Below are 18,347 nucleotides of genomic sequence, written 5' to 3'. Positions count from 1 at the left end.
GGACTAACTTTCTTCTCCACAACGTACCTCGTCAGACTGGCGGGGACGGTTGTCAAAGCTTGGCAACATTTCTACCTTTTACGGCTAGTAGGGAAAACGTTTAGATAGATGTGAGGTGCGGTAATTTCCACATTCGAGATAGAAGGAGGCCAATACCGCTCCTAAAATTGATGTGAAGGGATACAATTGAGCAAGTAAGCACACGATCACCAGGGAAACATGTTCGTTTCGTCTCAACAGCTGTACAAGTCCAAGCGCCTCTCGTCCGCACATACACAAGATCACATTCACAATCAAATGCAGACTCTGGTCTTTGGGAGATCTAGCAAGATATCATATTTAAGCAAAATCAAAAGAAAAAAAGTCCAAATCAGGCCACAGGCTCTACAGACGGGCCTTGAGGTTGGACTTCAGCCTCCGCTCAACGGCGGCCATATATTCTCCGGTGGTGACCCAGGACTCGCGGTCCTTGCGGCCGCAGGCCAGAGCCAGGTCCTTGGTCATGATGCTTTCCTCATTGACGACGTCAACGCAAGCGCGCTCGAGCTCCTCGGCGAAGGTGACCACGTCAGGAGTGTTGTCGAGCTTACCGCGCTGGACCAGGCCGCGGGTCCAGGCGAAGATCGAGGCGATCGGGTTGGTGGAGGTCTCGCGACCCTTCTGGTGCTCACGGTAGTGGCGGGTCACGGTGCCGTGGGCGGCTTCGGACTCAAATGCCTCGCCGCTCGGGGTGACCAGCGTCGAGGTCATCAGCCCGAGGGAGCCGAAGCCCTGGGCGACGATGTCGGACTGGACGTCACCGTCGTAGTCTGAGGGTTTACGTTAGAAAGAGATCTAATACTGAACGAAAGGGACGCACTCTTCAGGGCCATGACGAAGCCACCCTCGCTCTTGATCATCTGGGCAACCATGTCGTCGATCAGACGGTGCTCGTACCAGATCTTCTTGGCCTCAAAGTCCTTGGCGTAGTCCTTCTCGAAGATCTCCTGGAAGATGTCCTTGAAGCGACCATCGTACTTCTTCAAGATGGTGTTCTTGGTGCTCATGTACAGAGGCAGACCCTTCATCAGAGCCATCTGGAAGCTGGCATGGGCGAAGCCCGAGATGGACTCGTCGGTGTTGTACTGGCACTGAGTGACACCGCCACCCTGGAAGTCGTACACCTGGATCTTCTCGGGCTCGCCGCCCACGGGCGTGTAGACCAGCTCGAGCTTACCGGGGCCGGGGATCACCCGGTCCTGGGCTCGGTACTGGTCGCCAAAGGCGTGACGGCCGATGACGATGGGCTTGGTCCAGCCGGGGACCAGGCGGGGGACACGGGGAATGAGGATGGGCTCGCGGAAGACGGTACCGCCGAGGATGTTACGGATGGTGCCGTTGGGCGAGAGCCACATCTTCTTCAGCTTGAACTCTTCCACACGAGCCTCATCGGGCGTGATGGTGGCGCACTTGACACCGACGCCGTACTTCTTAATGGCCTCGGCGGCATCGACGGTGACCTTGTCATCGGTCTGATCACGGTATTCTAGACCCTTTTATTCCCGCGACGATCAGCATCCGGTCCCTGCAGATATCCTCGGTGGTCCTTACCAGGTCGTAGTACTTCAGTTCGACATCCAGGAACCTGATTGGCGTTTCTCAGCGATCAGATCATGCATGCAGAAGCTCCGGCCCAACGAGCCACTTACGGCAGAATCAACTAGAACGATGCCGGGTTAGTCTCGGTTTAAACAGCACCTGCAGGGATAGTTCAGACGTACCTTTTCCCTAATCTCCTGCCAGATAATCCGGGTCATCTACAGAAACCGAAAATCCCTTCGGTTAGTCTGATTGGCACATGAAGGACCCTTGGCCCCCCGTGTTTCCCCGCGTTCGAAAACGAAAATGAAGCACAGGCTTGTGACACGGGAAGCAGAGAGTTTGAGCTATAAGAAGGATCCATTCGTACCTCGTCACCATCCAGTTCCACCACTGGGTTCTTGACCTTGATCTTGCTCTCGGACGCCATGGTGCGGGTTTGGGTGAGGGTCACTGGGGAAGCTCCGGACCAGCGGGAAGAAGCAGCAACACGGGAGAGAGAGATGGAGGAGAGCGATCTCTGTGCCTGAGCAGTGAAAGAGGGTGAAGAGGAAGAGGAAGAAAGAGCGGAAGAAGAGTGGAAGCGGGAAGAGCAGAGAGGGGCGGCGGCAGCGGGAGGGGAAGCCAGTCGGCGAGCGGCGACGGCGGAACTGGACCGAAGGGCATTCATTATTATGGCTGGCGGTCAATGGCGCGAATCTGGGCTGCGCTCGGAAGGAATGTCAGCGACAGGTACTCTTTTTTCGGGTTGCGTTTTCGCGCCTGTCGACTACCCGAGGTGTATCGGCACCAGGGAACGGCTGGTGGAGCCAGACAGCAGGCACGACAGACCCCGGGGCAGAACGGGAGGGTTCGGAGGATCCGAAGGGTGCGAAACTGGGGCAAAGCGGCTGTATGCACTTACCGAGTGCGTTGCTTTGCTGGCCGGGTAGAGGAGAGAGAGAGAAGGGGGGAAGAAGGATAAACCGGATGAACGGAGGGTTGGGGCAGCGGGTGCCCTTTATGAACCAAGTAACGCTAGAGTCGTAGCAGGAATCGCTGAAAGTGCCGAAGCCGGAGTCTCACTCACGAGATTGTTGATTCGCGACTTTGACTCTTATAATTGCTAACAATTCGCATCTTTGGACTTGGTGCTCCTTTCACCGGTCTACTCTAGAAGTTCAAGTGGAGCAGACAGAACGGAGTCCACTTTCGGAGTTGCGCCATCTGCCCGCGGCCAACTGTAGCCGGGGCGGGAAACGAATAGCCGAGTGTGGTGATGGTGAGGGTAAACGAACTATACACCATCACAAATCACTACCAGATTACCTCGGAATAGCTATACGACTCAATTGCATAGTTCACATGTTCGTCACAATGTTGAAATTCGATCTACTACTAGAAATTACTTACTTCCGGTCGGACGCCGTCCTGCGCAATGTATGTGTTGAAAATCGACCCAGCAGAAACACCCTATATACAATCCTCCCCCCGTCTATATATTCCCTCTAGAACAGTCCGTCGATCTCCCCGGTCTCGGTGTCAATGTCCACGTTCAGATATCCCGGGGCGGTCGGAAGGCCGGGGATGGTCTGGATGTCGGCGGCCAGGGCGTAACTAGAAGAGTTAGTTAGTAAGGGGCCACGAAGGCACGCGAGAAATCAACTTACAGATAGCCAGCACCAACGGCCAATCTGACGTCCCGGATGGGCACGGTGAACCCGGTTGGCGCGCCCTTGAGGGCCGGGTCGTGACTGAGCGAGTACTGCGTCTTGGCAACACAAATCGGCAGGTTGCTGAAGCCCTGCTGGGTGTAGGTGTCGACCTTCTTCTGGGCCAGCTCGCTGAACTCGACCTTCTCGGCGCCGTACATGGCCTTGCCGATGCGCTCAATGCGCTCCTGGATGCTGCCGTTCAGGTCGTACAGCAGCTGGAAGTCCTTGGGCTTGGAGCTGGCGGCCATCACGCCCTTGGCCAGATCAATGGCGCCCGCACCACCTTCAGCCCAGTGGTTGGCGGGGATGGCGTCCTCGGCACCTGCCGCCATGGCTTCTTCCCGGATGACGGCGATCTCGGCGTCGGTATCGGTCTCCATGCGGTTGATGGCGACCACGACGGGGACGCCATACTGTCGAGCATTGGCGATGTGCTTGCGCATATTGACACATCCCTTCCGAAGGATCTCGACATTTTCGGTACGGTAGATCTCGTGCAGAGCAGCGCCGGGGCTGATCTCGGGGCCACCGCCGTGGACCTTGAGCGCGCGGACCGTTGCGACGATGACCACGGTATCCGGAGACAGACCGGACGATCGGCATTTGATGTTGAAGAAACGCTCGCCGCCCATGGTAAAGTCGAAGCCGGCCTCGGTGACGACAAAGCCGGTCTTATCATCGTGATCCTCGTCGGGCTCGGTACCAGCTAGCTTTAGGGCCAGCTTGTCCGCAATGACGGAGCTGGCGCCAATACTGATGTTAGCGAAGGGGCCGGCGTGCACCAGAACCGGAGTTCCCTCCAGGCTTTGCATCATGTTTGGCTTGATGGCATCCTTCATCAGAGCGGCAAGGGCACCGCCGGCACCAATGTCGTCGCAGGTGACCGGGTCGCCGTTCTTCGAGGTGGCAACCACCATGCGGCCCAGCCGCTCACGCATGTCATCCAAGTTGTTGCTCAAAGCCAGAATGGCCATGCACTCGCTGGCAACGGAAATATCAAAGCCCGTCTCGCGAGAGAGACCCTTCTCGGTGGGCGCTTGGCCCACGGTGATGCCACGCAGATGACGGTCGTTGACATCAAGCACGCGACGCCAGGTGATGGTCGCCGGGTCGATGTCAAGGCGGGCGAATCGGTGGATCTCATCCTCGGTAAGCTCACTCGGGTCCGTCTTCTCAATTCCAAGCTTCTTGAGGCGTCGGAACATGATGGGCTGGAACTCGCGCTTGCCCTTCTTGGTAGGTACCAGACGCTTGTAGAGGGCACCGTCCTTCTGGGTAGACTCGTGGAACATGCGGGTCTCGATAGCTGCGGCGAGAAGGTTGTTGGCGGCGGTAATGGCGTGGATGTCACCCGTCAAGTGCAGGTTGAATTCGTCCATCGGAATGACCTGGCTGTATCCACCACCGGCAGCGCCACCCTTGATGCCAAATGTAGGGCCCTGGCTGGGCTGCCGCACGTTGGCGAAGGTGATACGGTTCAAGTGAGCACCCAGGGCTTGGGTGAGACCCAGCGTCGTAGTTGACTTGCCCTCACCGAGCGGAGTGGGAGTAATGCCACAGACCAAGATATATCGGCCATTGCGGCGGTGGGCGAGCCTGTCAATGACATCAAGGCTGACCTTGGCCTTGGTGTGACCGTAGGGCTCCAGCTCGTGAGGAGCGATGCCAACCTCGGCGCCGACCTGGGTAATGTGCTTGGGGTACTGGGCGCGCGAGATGGCAATGTCCGAGGGCACAGGGTGCTCCAGCCGGATGGGCAGCGGGGTGATATGACGGTCCTTTTGTTTCTCAAAGTAGGTCTTGGCCGCATGAACCACGTTCTTCAGCAGCATGGCCACCGTCATTGGGCCAACACCACCAGGAACCGGGGTGACCTGCGAGGCCACCTGGGAGGCCGACTCAAAGTCCACATCGCCAACTAGACGCTGCCCAGACTTCTTGGTCTCATCGGGCTTGTAGTTGATGCCAACATCAATAACCACAGCACCGGGCTTCAGCCAATCTCCCGTGACGAATTCCGTCTTCCCAATTGCCGCGACAACGATATCAGCAGTCTTGAGTACCCGCCCAATATCCGGGGTCTTCGAGTGGCACACGGTCACGGTAGCATCTGCGTTCTTGAGCAGGTAGCTCACGGGGCTGCCGACAATATCGCTGCGTCCCAGGACAACGGCCTCCTTGCCCGCGGGGTCGACACCGCTGGCCTTGAGCAACTCCATCACGGCAAGCGGGGTGCAAGGGGTGAAGAGCGGACGGCCGCCTCGCTTGGCCAACTCGCCAATGTTGATAGCACCAAATCCATCGACATCCTTCTCGTCCGCAACGGCCGACGTCACGGGATGTTCCGACATGTGGGCGGGGAGGGGCAGTTGGACAAGGATACCATGCACGGCGGGGTCATTGTTGGCCTTGGTGATCTCCTGGATCAGCTCCAGCTGCGTAGTTGATTCGGGCACATTGATCAGCGTGCAGAGGATATTGGCCTAGCACACGGAAGGAAGTTTTAGTGGGTGGTCCGGACAGATATTGACGCATTGGTGAAAAACATACCTCCTCGGCCGCCTTCAGCTTCATGCGCACATAGGTACCTAAGCCACATTAGCGCGAGTGCCACTGCAAGCTTACGAGATACGACTAACTCGAATCGGACCGGCTGCCAACTATATCCAGCCATTGGCGTTAGCATTTGCTTTTTTTTTTTTTTTTTTTGCTCTCTTCCGAAGACATACCTTGAAAGATGACCAGACTCGGCTTGAACCGGGGGTTGGTCACTTGAATCTTCTCTATCTCCTCCTTTAGACTCCCACGAATGCTTTTGGCAATGGCGGTGCCATCAATCTTGGTGGCAGCCATGGCGGAATTGGAGAACTTGCAACGGGAGGAGGCGGGGCGGAGAGGAAGGCGTTTGACGCGCAGGGGAGATCCGGCGGAACCGAATGCTCTGCGCGCGGAGAAGGAATGAAAGGTCGAATGAGAAGAGTGGATGAGGAAGAAAGGAGGAAGACGCAGACAATCGAGAGAACGGTAGCGGGGTAGCGTAGCGGGGAACATAAGATTGGTTTGATGTAGTTGGTTGGTGGGCGGGATGCACGTGAAGAATGGGATAGGAGTCTCGACAGGGGAAGAGTGAAGTATAGGCAGGAGCCAACGAAGGTGGTGGTGATGCTGCCTAATCACATACGCAAACAATGGACTCGAATCAACCCGCAGTCACACAACACCCCGTGATCCCTTTTGATGTGGTCTGGTGTCGCATGGAACTCCAAGGCATTGGCCATCCGGCAGAATGGATTGTTGCCTGAGGCACTCAGGGTCTTCTAGGGCTAGGTCTGCGTCTCATCACGTGCCCGATACCGGACTAACCTCGATCCGAAAAACGATACGGCGATACCAACAAAGAGGCTTGGCGGTGCGGGAGTGTGCGATCAAATTCATCAAAGAAAGTCTCTCGGTCATCCTCCCAACCCCCACCTCACCTTTACCCCCCGTTTCTGTCGACTCCCGAGTCGCATCACATTTCGCCTGAGAGAGATGCGGCCTATTCTACTGTCGGGCCATGTGCGTTGCCGCCCTCGCGAAATCTCGCCGGATCCACAAAGGAAGAAGCTAACCAAGAACCCCAGGAACGGTCCCTGAATCAAATCAAGTTCAACCGCGATGGCGACCTCCTATTCTCCGTGGCCAAGGACAAGATTGTGTGTGCGTGGTGGTCCGCCAACGGCGAGCGTCTGGGTACCTACAACGGCCACCAGGGTGCCATCTGGACCGTCGACGTGAGCCCCAACACCGTCCTCCTGGCGACCGGTTCGGCAGACAATACGGTGCGGCTATGGAACATCAAGACGGGCGAGTGCGTCAAGGTCTGGGAGTTCCCCACCGCCGTCAAGCGCGTGGCCTTTTCGCCGGATGGGAGCAAGTTGCTGGCCGTGACGGAGAAGCGGATGGGTTTTCTGGGTACGATTGCGGTGCTCGATATCGCCTACGGAGATGGACAAGGTGGAAACCTGAACGAGCAGGCTGATGAGCCGAGCTTGCGCATCACTTGCACGGAGAGCAAGGCGACCGTCGCCGGGTGGAGTTTCTTGGCCAAGTACATCATCGCGGGACACGAGGATGGCAGTGTCAGCCAGTATGACCCGAAGGTGCGTCTTTTTCCTATCCGGGGGTTTTGGATTTATACTGATGTGGCCGATAGACCGGAGAGCAGCTGGAGACCATGCAGGCCCACGAGTTCGACCACCAGATCAACGACCTCCAATTCTCGCCCGACCGCACCTACTTCATCACTGCCTCCAAGGACAAGTCCGCCAAGGTATGCCTTGCTCACATATCTACACAAGTGCCCAAACTAACTATCCTCAGCTCATGTCTGCCCGCAACCTCGCCATCCTCAAAACCTACACTGCCGACACCCCTCTCAACACCGCCACCGTCACACCGAAGAAGGACTTTGCGATTCTGGGCGGTGGCCAGGCCGCCATGGATGTCACCACCACCTCCGCCCGCCAGGGTAAATTCGAGGCTCGTTTCTACCACCGCATTTTCGAGGACGAGATCGGCCGTGTCCGTGGCCACTTCGGTCCTCTGAACACCATCGACGTCCACCCCGCCGGCACCGCTTACGCTTCCGGTGGTGAGGACGGCTACGTCCGCGTCCACCACTTCGACAAGCCGTACTTTGACTTCATGTATGAGGTGGAGCGGGAGCAGCTGCGGAAGTAAGAGGGATATGTGTTTTTTATGAAGCGAAAAAAAGAAAGAAAGAAACAAGACTCGCATGATGAGTCTGGCATACGGGATGAGATGATGGGACACGACTTCCTCGTTTCATTGATTCCATGATCACTCGGAGTTGGTACCTTTTTTTTTTATTATGTTATTGATTTTTTTTTACGTCTAATCAAAGACGGCATGCTTCATTCTTCTTCACCTTTTGATGATAGATATAGTTCTATCTGGTTGAAGAGGGTACGGGTAAATAGACAAAACGAGGCTTCTAGAAGCATTCAAATATTGTGCCCAGCTTCAATAGAGCTTCCGGGAGCGTTACTCTCTGTCTTTAAGAAGAGCATTTGTCGGTCTCTAGAGGCCTTTTACTCTGAAGCGAATCATCCAATCGTTTTCATACACAGAAAGAGCACAAACCGATCTACTATATCGTGGCAAAGGCAATGCAAAAAAACATGAGGTGTCTCGTTTATGCACTTTTTATAGAAGTTTTCTCTAAACCGAGTCCATGCAAGGCCAGCGCTAATCCGACCAGCTGAAAAACAAAAAATCAAAATCCCTCATGTAAAAAAGGCGGATATAACATGACAATCATCGAATGCGTGCAGGAAACCCAATTGAGCAGGAAAAAGAGATGGGAGGCAAATGTCCCTCATCCATCCCCAAGAACCAAAAAGAACAAGCGGGCTCATCCCCTCTATTTCTTCTTAGGGAACTTCTCCTTCCCGATATCGGTACCACGCAGCTTGACATTCAGCACGCGCTCCATAGCACTGAGAACCTTCTGATCGGGGGTGGCGGTGCCACGCTCAAAATCCTGCACGATGGAGACGGTGGTGTTGCACTTGGTGGCGAGGTCCTTCTGCGACATCTTGATGCCCTCCTCGTTGCGGCGCTTCTTGATCGCCTCTGCGACGGCGTACCCGACCGTCTTGGGCTTGACAATCTCGTCGCTGCGGTCCACTTTCGTCAGGTGCTGTCCTTCGCCGCCGCCGGAGCCCTTGGCCTAGAGAGGGGGAGTCAGTCAGGAATGATGCTAACAGCATAATTGGGAGGTGGGAAAGAGGGAACATACTGCGTTACCGGTGGCGAACTTCTTCTCCGTCCCGATCACCAGGCCCTGGCGCTGCGCGGCGTTCAGGGCGCTCTTGCCCTTGACGACCGTCTCGCGGGATGCGGCACCACCAGCGCCACGAGACTTGCTGCCGATCTTGGTGACGGTGTCCCAGTCGCTCATTGTGTCGGTTGGTGATGCTGTTGAGGGTGTGGAAAGGGTGTATGTGAGGGTGCGTATGTGCGGTAGTGGAGTAAGTGACGTTGATGTTGATCGTGTGAGAGAAAGAAAGACTTGGGAGTTTATGTAAATGATGACACATTGGAAGCTTCTCGAATGTGGTTTAGTGTGGGTGGCCAAATGCGGTGTCCGCGGTGTAGGGTTACTGCCTGAGGCACCAGTATCGATGTATTCACTACTTACTCAACTGATGAGTCGAATAACAAGACATTGTAGTCACAGATTCTCCCAGAGTCCCGCCGTCAACTTTGGTTTCCGTTCAACTAGCGCGTTTTTGGGGATATACCTCAGTAGATTCAAGCACTGACCACACTCGCTTCTATCCAAGCTTTTTTTTTGGAATCACAACCCTGGACTTGACAACGAAATGGGCTGCTGCCCTTGATCATAATCGTGGTGCTGATTTGCTGTAGTAATCTGACTATGTGCCTGATTTCGACCTGCTGCCCGCATGACATGTCAAAGATAATTTCCTCGATGCGATGGCTGTTCGGAATACGTCGACAAGCGCTCCTCCAATTCTCCACCAACGGAGAAATATTCGGACCATCGATAGCCCCATTCTTTTCTAGAGGAGTCAACTGTGCCGCCGAGATAGTGTGCAGGATGTCAAGGCGCAGCTTTCGCATTTCATTAGCCAGATACATATTGGAAGGCGTCGAAAACTTGAAAATCTTTTCTAGCACTGTGGGATCTTGGAAAACGAAAGTGTACATCGACAGCGATTCTTGGATACTGTTGAATGGTATCTCGATGGTAGTCATGTTGACCGGATCGATGCGGCTGAAGGAGAGAGATCCCTGACCATTCACGGTGATCGATATGTCGCTGGCCATCCCGTGTTGATCGAACTTAGATCTGAAGCTGGGCTACGTTGAAAGCATGCACAAACTGAGATCAAGGGAACGCGATATTTATAAATGGTCGGAATTACCAGTCATCGAAACCGGATTTGAGGAGTCGGAAGAGTCTGGCTGGACGTGACTGGACGGCAGAAAGTGGCGGAGCAAAAGACAACTCATATCTTTTCTTATGAACAACAACATTCAATTCTCTTATCGAGCCATTTCCCATGGTTTATATGCCTAAGATAACGTGTCCATGGGATTTGCATTAAAGCTGGACTTTAGCCGGCTCTGTCGACTAAGTGAAACCCTTGTATTGCTCGACGAAAATAATAAGTGTTACGTTCGTTACAGGTGACACCTAGATACGCTCAGCTGAGAGCAGTGAGGCATTATGTGATAATCAACAACTAGGAATAGTGACCTTTTTGTTCAATCCTGCTTACTATTCCAGACCCCTCAGCGCTAGTGCCGTGAGCTCGAATGGTGAAGCATAGCCTCAATTTGGCGTCCCGGCTGGGACTAAAATACAGCCAGCTATGATACCGCACTTGATATTCCCAAGAAGTTGCTGCTTTGATGAGTCGAATAACAAGACATTGCAGTCACAGATTCTCCCAGAGTCCCGCCGTCAACTTTGGTCTCACTGAATGATGCGACACCACATTTATCCCGGGACATCTGAACGTAAGGATTCCGACGTTCTGACCAATTTCATCGTCAAAATTCTCGATCTAGTAAAACCGGAGAGGAGAACTCAAACCGGGGCCATGTCTTGTGAGGTCTCGCTGATGCTTGGTATACCACGTGCTCAAACACCAGACGTAAACAGACTGGCCATGTATTTCTAGGAGTACTCTGTAAAATGGCGTCATGCCCTGAATAAATTGGCCCAGTAGTGAATTAGTCTCTTCAGACCCCAGACGAGGTTATTTTCTGGGGCCATGTGCCTACCGCGACTACCGCATGATCTTAAATATGCCCAGAAAAGGCTGTCCAGCAATGACACATACGCTTAGCTTGTCAATGTTCGCCATTATTGAGAACTGGAAGTCTCACGGCAAGTTACCCCATGTCGGTATCCACTCGCACGGGTACATGACAGGGCTCAGCCGACAGATGCCAACTAAGACACGTATCTTGAGATCTCTCTGATGACAGACAAATTCAACATAAGGGGCTGCAATGCTTTAGTTCAAAACATTGTCAAGATCCTAGGTGCTCAATTTCCCCATTGTTACAGCTTAGATTCTCTTTGTAACACAGATTGAATATTGCTTTTTGATGGAGGGCCCAAGCCATGAAAAGCCCTTATTGGTCTGATGGATGTGATGTGACGAGTATGTTAATGACCGCCAATGCCATGGTGTTTCTGTCACTGAGCTGAATACGATGCGCCATTGGCAATATACATAATGACCCAAGTCCGATTTGAATCCTAAGAAAGTAAAACACTGATTGTCATTTTTTTAACCCACGTGGCTCTAGCCGAAGAAGGCGTACCAGATCCTCCCGAGACCGGGCAAGCATGCATGCGCATTGTCGCCAGATGCGGCAGGGCGGCATATGCCTTCTTCGGGAAACTCGCCAGTTAAATAAATCCTCCCCTCTGCATTATTTTACTTCTGCTCTTTTCTCCCTGTGATTGCCCTCTTACCTCGAAGCTTCCCCCACCCCCCCTTACCCCCAAGAATGAAAAGACGTCGCACATCCGCACGGCATGTCTCTCATTCAGTTGAATTTCTGCATGCACCTATTTCAGTGCCCGAGAAGTTGGCTTCGGGCAGCCTTTCGTTTCCATGCTCTCAAATGATCGCTTTGTGACCTTTTTCCAATATCCCAAATCGCTATCTCGGGCAGTTTTGCATGCTGGTGTAAGGCCGCTGATGACGGGTATCGGAATCAATTCGAATCTGCGCCCAACGAAGTGTGGCGAGTCAGAATCCCTGTTAACACCCGAGGACAGGGAGTCTGCTCCGACGATTTCCGATGGCCTCCGGGATGAATTCCGATAATAGTCTAGCAGCGGTTAGTGCGTTCACATGCCGTCTTATATATCCACAGGTGGATTATCAAAGGCTAGACGTCCTGGCCATTCGTCTGTCCTTTAATATCTCACACTCATTTGTGCCTCAACAGACTTACTCTTCTTGTGGTTTTCCTGCAGCGGGAATTTATTTGCGAACTTTTCCCAAAGGACATGATCAAGGCCACTGCCCCATCCATTGAGACTCTTTCCATGATACAACCAGCAATCCAGGACACGGTCTGTTACGGAAAGGCCAAACAATCCCTCCTGCTCCGCAAATGTGCTCATCTGCTTCCAGGTTTTCACTTGGAGCGGGGGAACCAATGAGTTCAGGTCGTGTCCTTCCAAAGCATTATAGATTTCGAACCATTGTCTGGGCCGGGTATCAATCCCTGTTGGAACGCCGAAGTTAGCAGGATACTACCAGGTGTGTTTATGGGGCGTCAGTACCATTTCTTGCTTCATTTCCGGAACAAGACATTGCTTCTGCCACAGATCTCGAGTCTGAACCTGCCTCGTGTGCTCAAATCCCCTTGCTTCTCTTGGTCAGAAAAAATGGCGGGAACTTGCACGCCAAAATCTCCTGGCGAACCAAATTTGTGGGTTTCGGTAAGGGTTGAAAAATCTCAGTCTAAAGGACAAGGGTATGTGTCGCCTATTGCCGCTAGTATTGACGAACACCGCAGCCTACTGTGGAGCGGCTGAGTGATCAGTTGACCAGCTAAAGGGGCTTATACCGAGCCCTTGCGAGCCCAGCTACCTGAAGTTTTGGGGCAACAGCATTACAAAACAACATCAGTTTACAACCTTACAATCTCCCCAACTTCTGATCGCTGGTGAGGTGAATGAATGAAACCATGACCGTCATCCCGTTCTTGTTAATCAGCTATACAATTGGTGACGAATCTTCTCGACCTTTCCTCCTTTACGGCTGGCCTTCAGAACCCCTTTTTTTGGGGACTTACCCTTTCCACCACACCGGATAACTCTTTCGAATGATTGGCTATCATGATGGATGACTCAAAAATACACTTTGCCAGAAACCTGGCCCTGAATTGATATGTGATGTGTCGATTTCTCATCAGTCACGCACACCAATCAAAGGTGGTTCTCCTGAAGCGCTCAGGTTCCGCCGAGTCTCCAGATATGTAAAGCTTTTTCCACAACTACCTAGGAGGTGAGATAATGAGAGCATCTGGCCTTTGTAAATATGTGTCGTTACGATTATCACTACTCAACTAAATTTTGGGCACCACATCTTGGAAGAGTGGGGAAGCACACCGCGTTCCTATTGGGCCTAAAGTCTTCCCAACATACTAACTAATAGCTGATTTAAGTAAGGACGCTAGGCCCTAGAGGGAAGGGGGAATCCAACACAATTAAGCATTGTTGTAGTGCTACATAAGATGTTTTCAATAGATGAAGGAAATGTAATATCCTAAGCTTTCTGAATTGATAAGTTCCGGCTTCCTTAGCTTTTTCCAAGCATGGTCAATTTCAAACAAAATCCGACTCTCACGACAACAAAAAGACAAACAAAAAGGCAAAACTTTTATTCCCCAGAGCCTTACGCTGTATAACTCCAAGACTCAGTTGGAGTGTCCAAGCCCATGTATCAGCGGCAGAACCACTTTACCCAAGTCACGCCTGTTTTTCAACATACCATTTTTGGACATGGCGAAGGTCAACCTGATCTGCCGGTCGGTTTGATGCTCAAACCAGCTCCAGAGTTCGTCAAGGATTACGATGTCATCTTGCCCAAGCAGACTTCCCTCAAGAAAAAACCCCTGGCGAGAGCTGTTGAGCCAGAAGAAAGCTCCTCTGAGAAATTTCTGGTTCTGGGCCGCGAATACTTGCTGCCACTTGAGGGGAGGAACGAAAAGCCTATCAAGCCAAACAATTGTACTCATCATGGCTCTAAGCTTCCAAACGTGAGTCTTATGATCGTTGCCAGTAAAGCTGTCCGGCGAGTCACTTTCATCATCCGTCAATAGCAGACGATCCATGATGAAAATGACAAGGGTCAAGCTGCCAGTTGGATACTGACTTGCAAGGCTCGAGTATGCGGCCTCCGAATTGCAACTAAAAGTTTCTTCAAGCACTTGGCGTAACTCCCGGCGAGTGCTCATGTTGCGGGTTTCTAGGAAGTTGAAAAGAGATGTGCAAGATCCGGCCGTTTGATCCTGAAACCACGCCCCGTGGTGCTCCTCAAGCCACTTTTGAAGAAAAGAACCGACTTCATCAAGAGATTTCAAAATTCGGTTCTCCTTCGCCACCCTATGAGCTACGTCCTCTTCCAATTGCTCATGAAGTTCCTCATCTATGCCCACAAGCATACGCTTTGCTCTCAGTTTTTGAAGCTGTGCACGCATCACCTTGTGCGATGGCTTATACCGCATGTCATGCTCCACGTTTGACCATCCACGCATATTCGTGTATATGACTTGGATTTCAACTAACTTTCCGCCGGCATGGTCCAGCCCACTGTCATCAAGATCTTTATTCTTCAGGAAGATGTGGAGATGGGTCGCAACATAGCCCAGGTCTTTCAATTTGCCGCCTTTGGCATCACCGTCTTTTGGGTGGTCGAACGCTTTTTCGACCTCGAAAGCTTCTTTCAAAAATCCAGCGGCTTTTATTCTCTCCGATGGAATGTGTACTAAGATGCACACCCCAGCAAGATCAACGATATCTTTTTTGATATCTTCAAGTGTTTGGTAAGGAAATCCTCGTTGGCGTTCAAATTTTGCAAGTTTGTCTCGAAGACTTTTAGGTTCCTTGGTCCGGGACTCAATGGCATGGTGTATGCCATTATTGGAAAGGACCTGATCGCATTTTTCTTTGACTATTTTGAGTGCTTCGCAATAATGAATCCTATCTTCGCAATATTGTTGGACGAATAAGGAGGGCACGGACTCATTTGCTAGAGTCATCAATGCTATGTTCTGAGCCATCGTGCTGACAAAAAATGGCAGAGAAGGTCAGGAAAGATATAAGAAAAAAGGTTGGATGCTTATAAACCTCTGTTGGCTGATTCAAAGATGAAAATAGTTTGCGAATATTGGAAAACAACGATACCATGCTCAAGATTCAGCCTGGTATTTATAGGCCAGTCCGCCACATTGTGTTAACATGGCCAACGGAACAATGCCCATGTCGCTGCCCATTCTCCGTGAGGAAGAAAAGTCGGCATACGCAGAAGAATTTTTCACCACACCTTGGATGACCCCTTGTCGATGGTGTGTAGAAAAGCAAGGGTGGCTGACTGAATCGGTGAAGAAGGTGTGAAGCTATTCGCTGTCATGCTCCTATACACACAACCACGCGCGTCATTTATCTGCACTCAGCCTTGTAGCGTGGGAAGTTTGTGGCCCCGGAGCCTCGATCTTGACCTTGGTGGCCGGTTCATGCATGGTGTTTGTGAGACTTTCTAGCGCTAAGTGCGCTAGTTATGTCTGATTAGTCCAACACAGCGAGAACACCCTTGTTGGTACCCAAGCACAGTATTTCCGTTGCCAGCCTTCGGTCACCCGGGTGAATACAAACGTCTTTTACTTCGACTTTGTCCAAACATTTGGACTTACAGAACTGTCAAGAAATGGACGTCTATTTTCTAGGTGGCATATATGGCAGGTGTGGGTAAAGTGATGAGGGTGGTCCAAAGTTGGTATAAATCAGTAGGATAAGAGCGGGGTACCAGTCTTTGTAGGTATCATTAACAGCATTGTGCATAAAATCGCATGTGTCAGGAGCTAGTCGATGAGAAGTGTGTTTCTGGCCACACTTGGTTTGTGGATAACAGAACGCAGCCCATTCCAAAGTTTGCTATGCAGCATACTACTCAGATGCCGGGAATAGCAGGAAATAAAGAGTTAAATAAGGCAGCATAAAAAGTATGGCATCTTCTAAGCCCACCATTATCATACCAGGGTACTTGTTCTTGAAGTCTTGTATGATCAAAAAAGGCCCTCTAGTGGCCTTTCAGTTATGAGATTCCGGCATTGCATTTCTTGCGAGAACACTGCCCTGCTTCGTTATACACAGAAGCAAGTCTACTGCAAACAAGCCCTCATTCATACCTCATCTCAGATGGCGATTTACTCTACATCGCCAAAGCCGACATCGACACATACCTCAGACAGTTATTACCACATCCGTCTTCTGTGGGTACTTTGATTAACTAACTTAAGTTTGTCTGCCCTCAGCCTCATTGGGCAGCTATCTGTTCGCATTCAGGTGCGGGGATAACACGAAACTCAAACTTAGCGAGTTAGTAATGCCAATAGTGGTTTGAATATATTCTAAGTTATCATTTTTCTTTTAAGACATAATCCATTAAGCCCTCACAAGCCAAAAGTCACCCTAGCAGCTTCCTGTGTCCTCAAGGTCCGTGGTATTTACCAGCCACCGGAACGATAGCCGGAAAGTCTGGTACTAATCATGGAGTGGCTTTCTAGATATGGCCCACGATTCTTTTCTTATTGTCACCGAAAGCGGGAATTGTCAGGTCGCAAAGCGTCTTGAGAAACTCAACCTTGATCAACCATGGGGGTCCTACCTGAAGAACTTGAAAGAAGATCCCGGTGATTTGAAGGACATCGACAAAGTAACCGGCATCAGTGTTAGAGGGTGGGTTTGCGACTGGGAGGGGGACAAGGTAAAGGTCCTCCTCGGACAACGGGCGGGAATGGACTCATCTCCCGGTCTTCACGAGGCATTTGGAGGGAAATGTGATCCCGGGGAAAGCATCCCGGCGGCTTTAATTCGTGAATTCCGCGAGGAAACCGGCCGGAACATTTTATTCATACAAGACTTCCTAGGGGGTGAGGTCTTTCTTACTCCAACTTCTAAGCAATGGATTGTCCAGCTTCATTTCCTAGTCCAGGTTCAACGGGCCGAAGAGTCTCACGGCTTTCATATTCAGTTGAGACCGGAAGAGCATCAGGCTTATATTTGGGCTTCTGAGAAACTCGATGATTTGAATAGCATCCAGATCACGAATGCTACCAGATGTCATTTCGAGTCCGCTGTCAAAACTTTCCGAGAGAGATCCAAGGTGACTGAGGAAGCAACATCTATACCATCTGAATCATCTAGACGCCGCACTGGCTAATAAATTCCTGCCATCGAAAGGCTTGATGTTCTTTGAAACTTGAGTCGAAATTTCTCTGTCTTTTCAGTATCACATTCTTTTGCAACTTTGTATCATGCTTTTGACTAGACATACTTCGTTATCGCAGTCCAATGAACCTTTATACTAGGCACTCTGTTGGTTGTGTCTCTGATAAGTTGACAGTCTGCCCAAATAGTTCAATCCAAAACACGCAGCTCCCCGTAGTCCACAGTCACATGCTCCCGGTAGGCAGGCCGAGAAGTGAGCATATCATAATACCGACGTAGATGCGGGCGGTCCTTGCGAGTAATCGGAATATCAAAATATCGGAACAAGAGATGACCGAACTGAATATCAGCCAGCGTGAATCGGTCACCGGCTATAAATTGCGCACGCGACAACTGCACTTCGGCAATATCCAGAAAATAATTCAGACGAGAGATCCCCTCCTGTATTGCGTTCGGATCCTGCTTTGAAGGCGCAGTCCTCACGACGCTCCAGAAGATCGGCCGTGTAAAAGCCCCACCAATATTCAGCTTCGACCATTCGGCCCATTTGTCGACTTGAGCTCGAGCTACGGGATCCTTCGGCCAGAATTCATCGGTGCCATAGCGCTCTGCTAAATAGCGAACGATTGCGCCAGTTTCCCATATGGGCTCGCCGTCGCCGTCTCGGAGAACGGGGACGGTGCCATTGGGGTTCATGGCGAGGAATTCGGGTGTGTCATTGCCGCCGTAGCGGTGGCCCACATTGTGGCGTTTATAGGGGAGGTCGAGTTCCCCAATGCACCACATCAGGGCTTGGACGTTGGACGATGTTCGTCGTCCCCAGACTTCTAGCACAGCCATCTGTGAAACCGGATGTTAGGGAGGAGAGCCGCTATGGTCAAAAATTTGATCTACTGACTTTGAGGGCAGTATGGGTCAGCTCTGTGTTGACGTGGTCTTCTGGGTAGGGAAGATGGAGAGGAAGGATGATCGTCGGAGGGCTAGGTAGCTAGACTGTCACGTGGAGGTGTACTCCAAGCCCGCGTCAAATAGTATATCATTTAGGTGGAATTGTAGGT

General features: G+C 51.7%; 7 protein-coding genes across 7 annotated transcripts; 2 read left to right on the top strand and 5 right to left on the bottom strand.

Annotated features, from left to right (window-relative positions):
• Window positions 1-384: 384 nt before the first annotated feature.
• Window positions 385-2,008, bottom strand: PFLUO_LOCUS420 (mitochondrial precursor (Oxalosuccinate decarboxylase); the record flags this gene model as incomplete). The annotated part of the gene is made up of 6 exons (XM_073781544.1): window positions 385-809; window positions 860-1,532; window positions 1,591-1,624; window positions 1,689-1,699; window positions 1,761-1,796; window positions 1,949-2,008. 6 exons carry the CDS (start codon window positions 2,006-2,008, stop codon window positions 385-387), a joined length of 1,239 nt encoding a protein of 412 aa, XP_073634518.1.
• Window positions 2,009-3,065: 1,057 nt separating this feature from the next.
• On the bottom strand, window positions 3,066-6,125 carry PFLUO_LOCUS419 (tetrahydrofolate synthase; the record flags this gene model as incomplete). Its single annotated transcript, XM_073781533.1, has 5 exons — window positions 3,066-3,174; window positions 3,228-5,755; window positions 5,823-5,860; window positions 5,912-5,932; window positions 6,002-6,125. 5 exons carry the CDS (start codon window positions 6,123-6,125, stop codon window positions 3,066-3,068), a joined length of 2,820 nt encoding a protein of 939 aa, XP_073634517.1.
• Window positions 6,126-6,803: 678 nt separating this feature from the next.
• PFLUO_LOCUS418 (translation initiation factor eIF3 subunit) lies at window positions 6,804-7,994 on the top strand (the record flags this gene model as incomplete). Its single annotated transcript, XM_073781522.1, has 4 exons — window positions 6,804-6,830; window positions 6,896-7,414; window positions 7,468-7,584; window positions 7,635-7,994. 4 exons carry the CDS (start codon window positions 6,804-6,806, stop codon window positions 7,992-7,994), a joined length of 1,023 nt encoding a protein of 340 aa, XP_073634516.1.
• A 703-nt stretch (window positions 7,995-8,697) lies between these two features.
• Window positions 8,698-9,237, bottom strand: PFLUO_LOCUS417 (multiprotein-bridging factor 1; the record flags this gene model as incomplete). The annotated part of the gene is made up of 2 exons (XM_073781511.1): window positions 8,698-9,006; window positions 9,076-9,237. The coding sequence occupies 2 exons, from the start codon at window positions 9,235-9,237 to the stop codon at window positions 8,698-8,700; spliced, it is 471 nt and encodes a 156-aa protein (XP_073634515.1).
• A 4,594-nt stretch (window positions 9,238-13,831) lies between these two features.
• Window positions 13,832-14,597, bottom strand: PFLUO_LOCUS416 (uncharacterized protein; the record flags this gene model as incomplete). The annotated part of the gene is made up of 1 exon (XM_073781500.1): window positions 13,832-14,597. A coding segment is annotated over one exon (766 nt), but the record flags the coding sequence as incomplete, so codon positions are not given.
• A 2,030-nt stretch (window positions 14,598-16,627) lies between these two features.
• On the top strand, window positions 16,628-17,281 carry PFLUO_LOCUS415 (uncharacterized protein; the record flags this gene model as incomplete). The annotated part of the gene is made up of 1 exon (XM_073781489.1): window positions 16,628-17,281. The coding sequence occupies one exon, from the start codon at window positions 16,628-16,630 to the stop codon at window positions 17,279-17,281; it is 654 nt and encodes a 217-aa protein (XP_073634513.1).
• A 197-nt stretch (window positions 17,282-17,478) lies between these two features.
• On the bottom strand, window positions 17,479-18,129 carry PFLUO_LOCUS414 (uncharacterized protein; the record flags this gene model as incomplete). The annotated part of the gene is made up of 1 exon (XM_073781478.1): window positions 17,479-18,129. The coding sequence occupies one exon, from the start codon at window positions 18,127-18,129 to the stop codon at window positions 17,479-17,481; it is 651 nt and encodes a 216-aa protein (XP_073634512.1).
• Window positions 18,130-18,347: the final 218 nt, after the last annotated feature.

Source organism: Penicillium psychrofluorescens, assembly GCF_964197705.1.
Source record: "Penicillium psychrofluorescens genome assembly, chromosome: 1".
Taxonomy (NCBI): domain Eukaryota; kingdom Fungi; phylum Ascomycota; class Eurotiomycetes; order Eurotiales; family Aspergillaceae; genus Penicillium; species Penicillium psychrofluorescens.
Note: the sequence above shows the minus strand (reverse complement) of the source record. Positions and strands in the feature narration are given on the sequence as shown.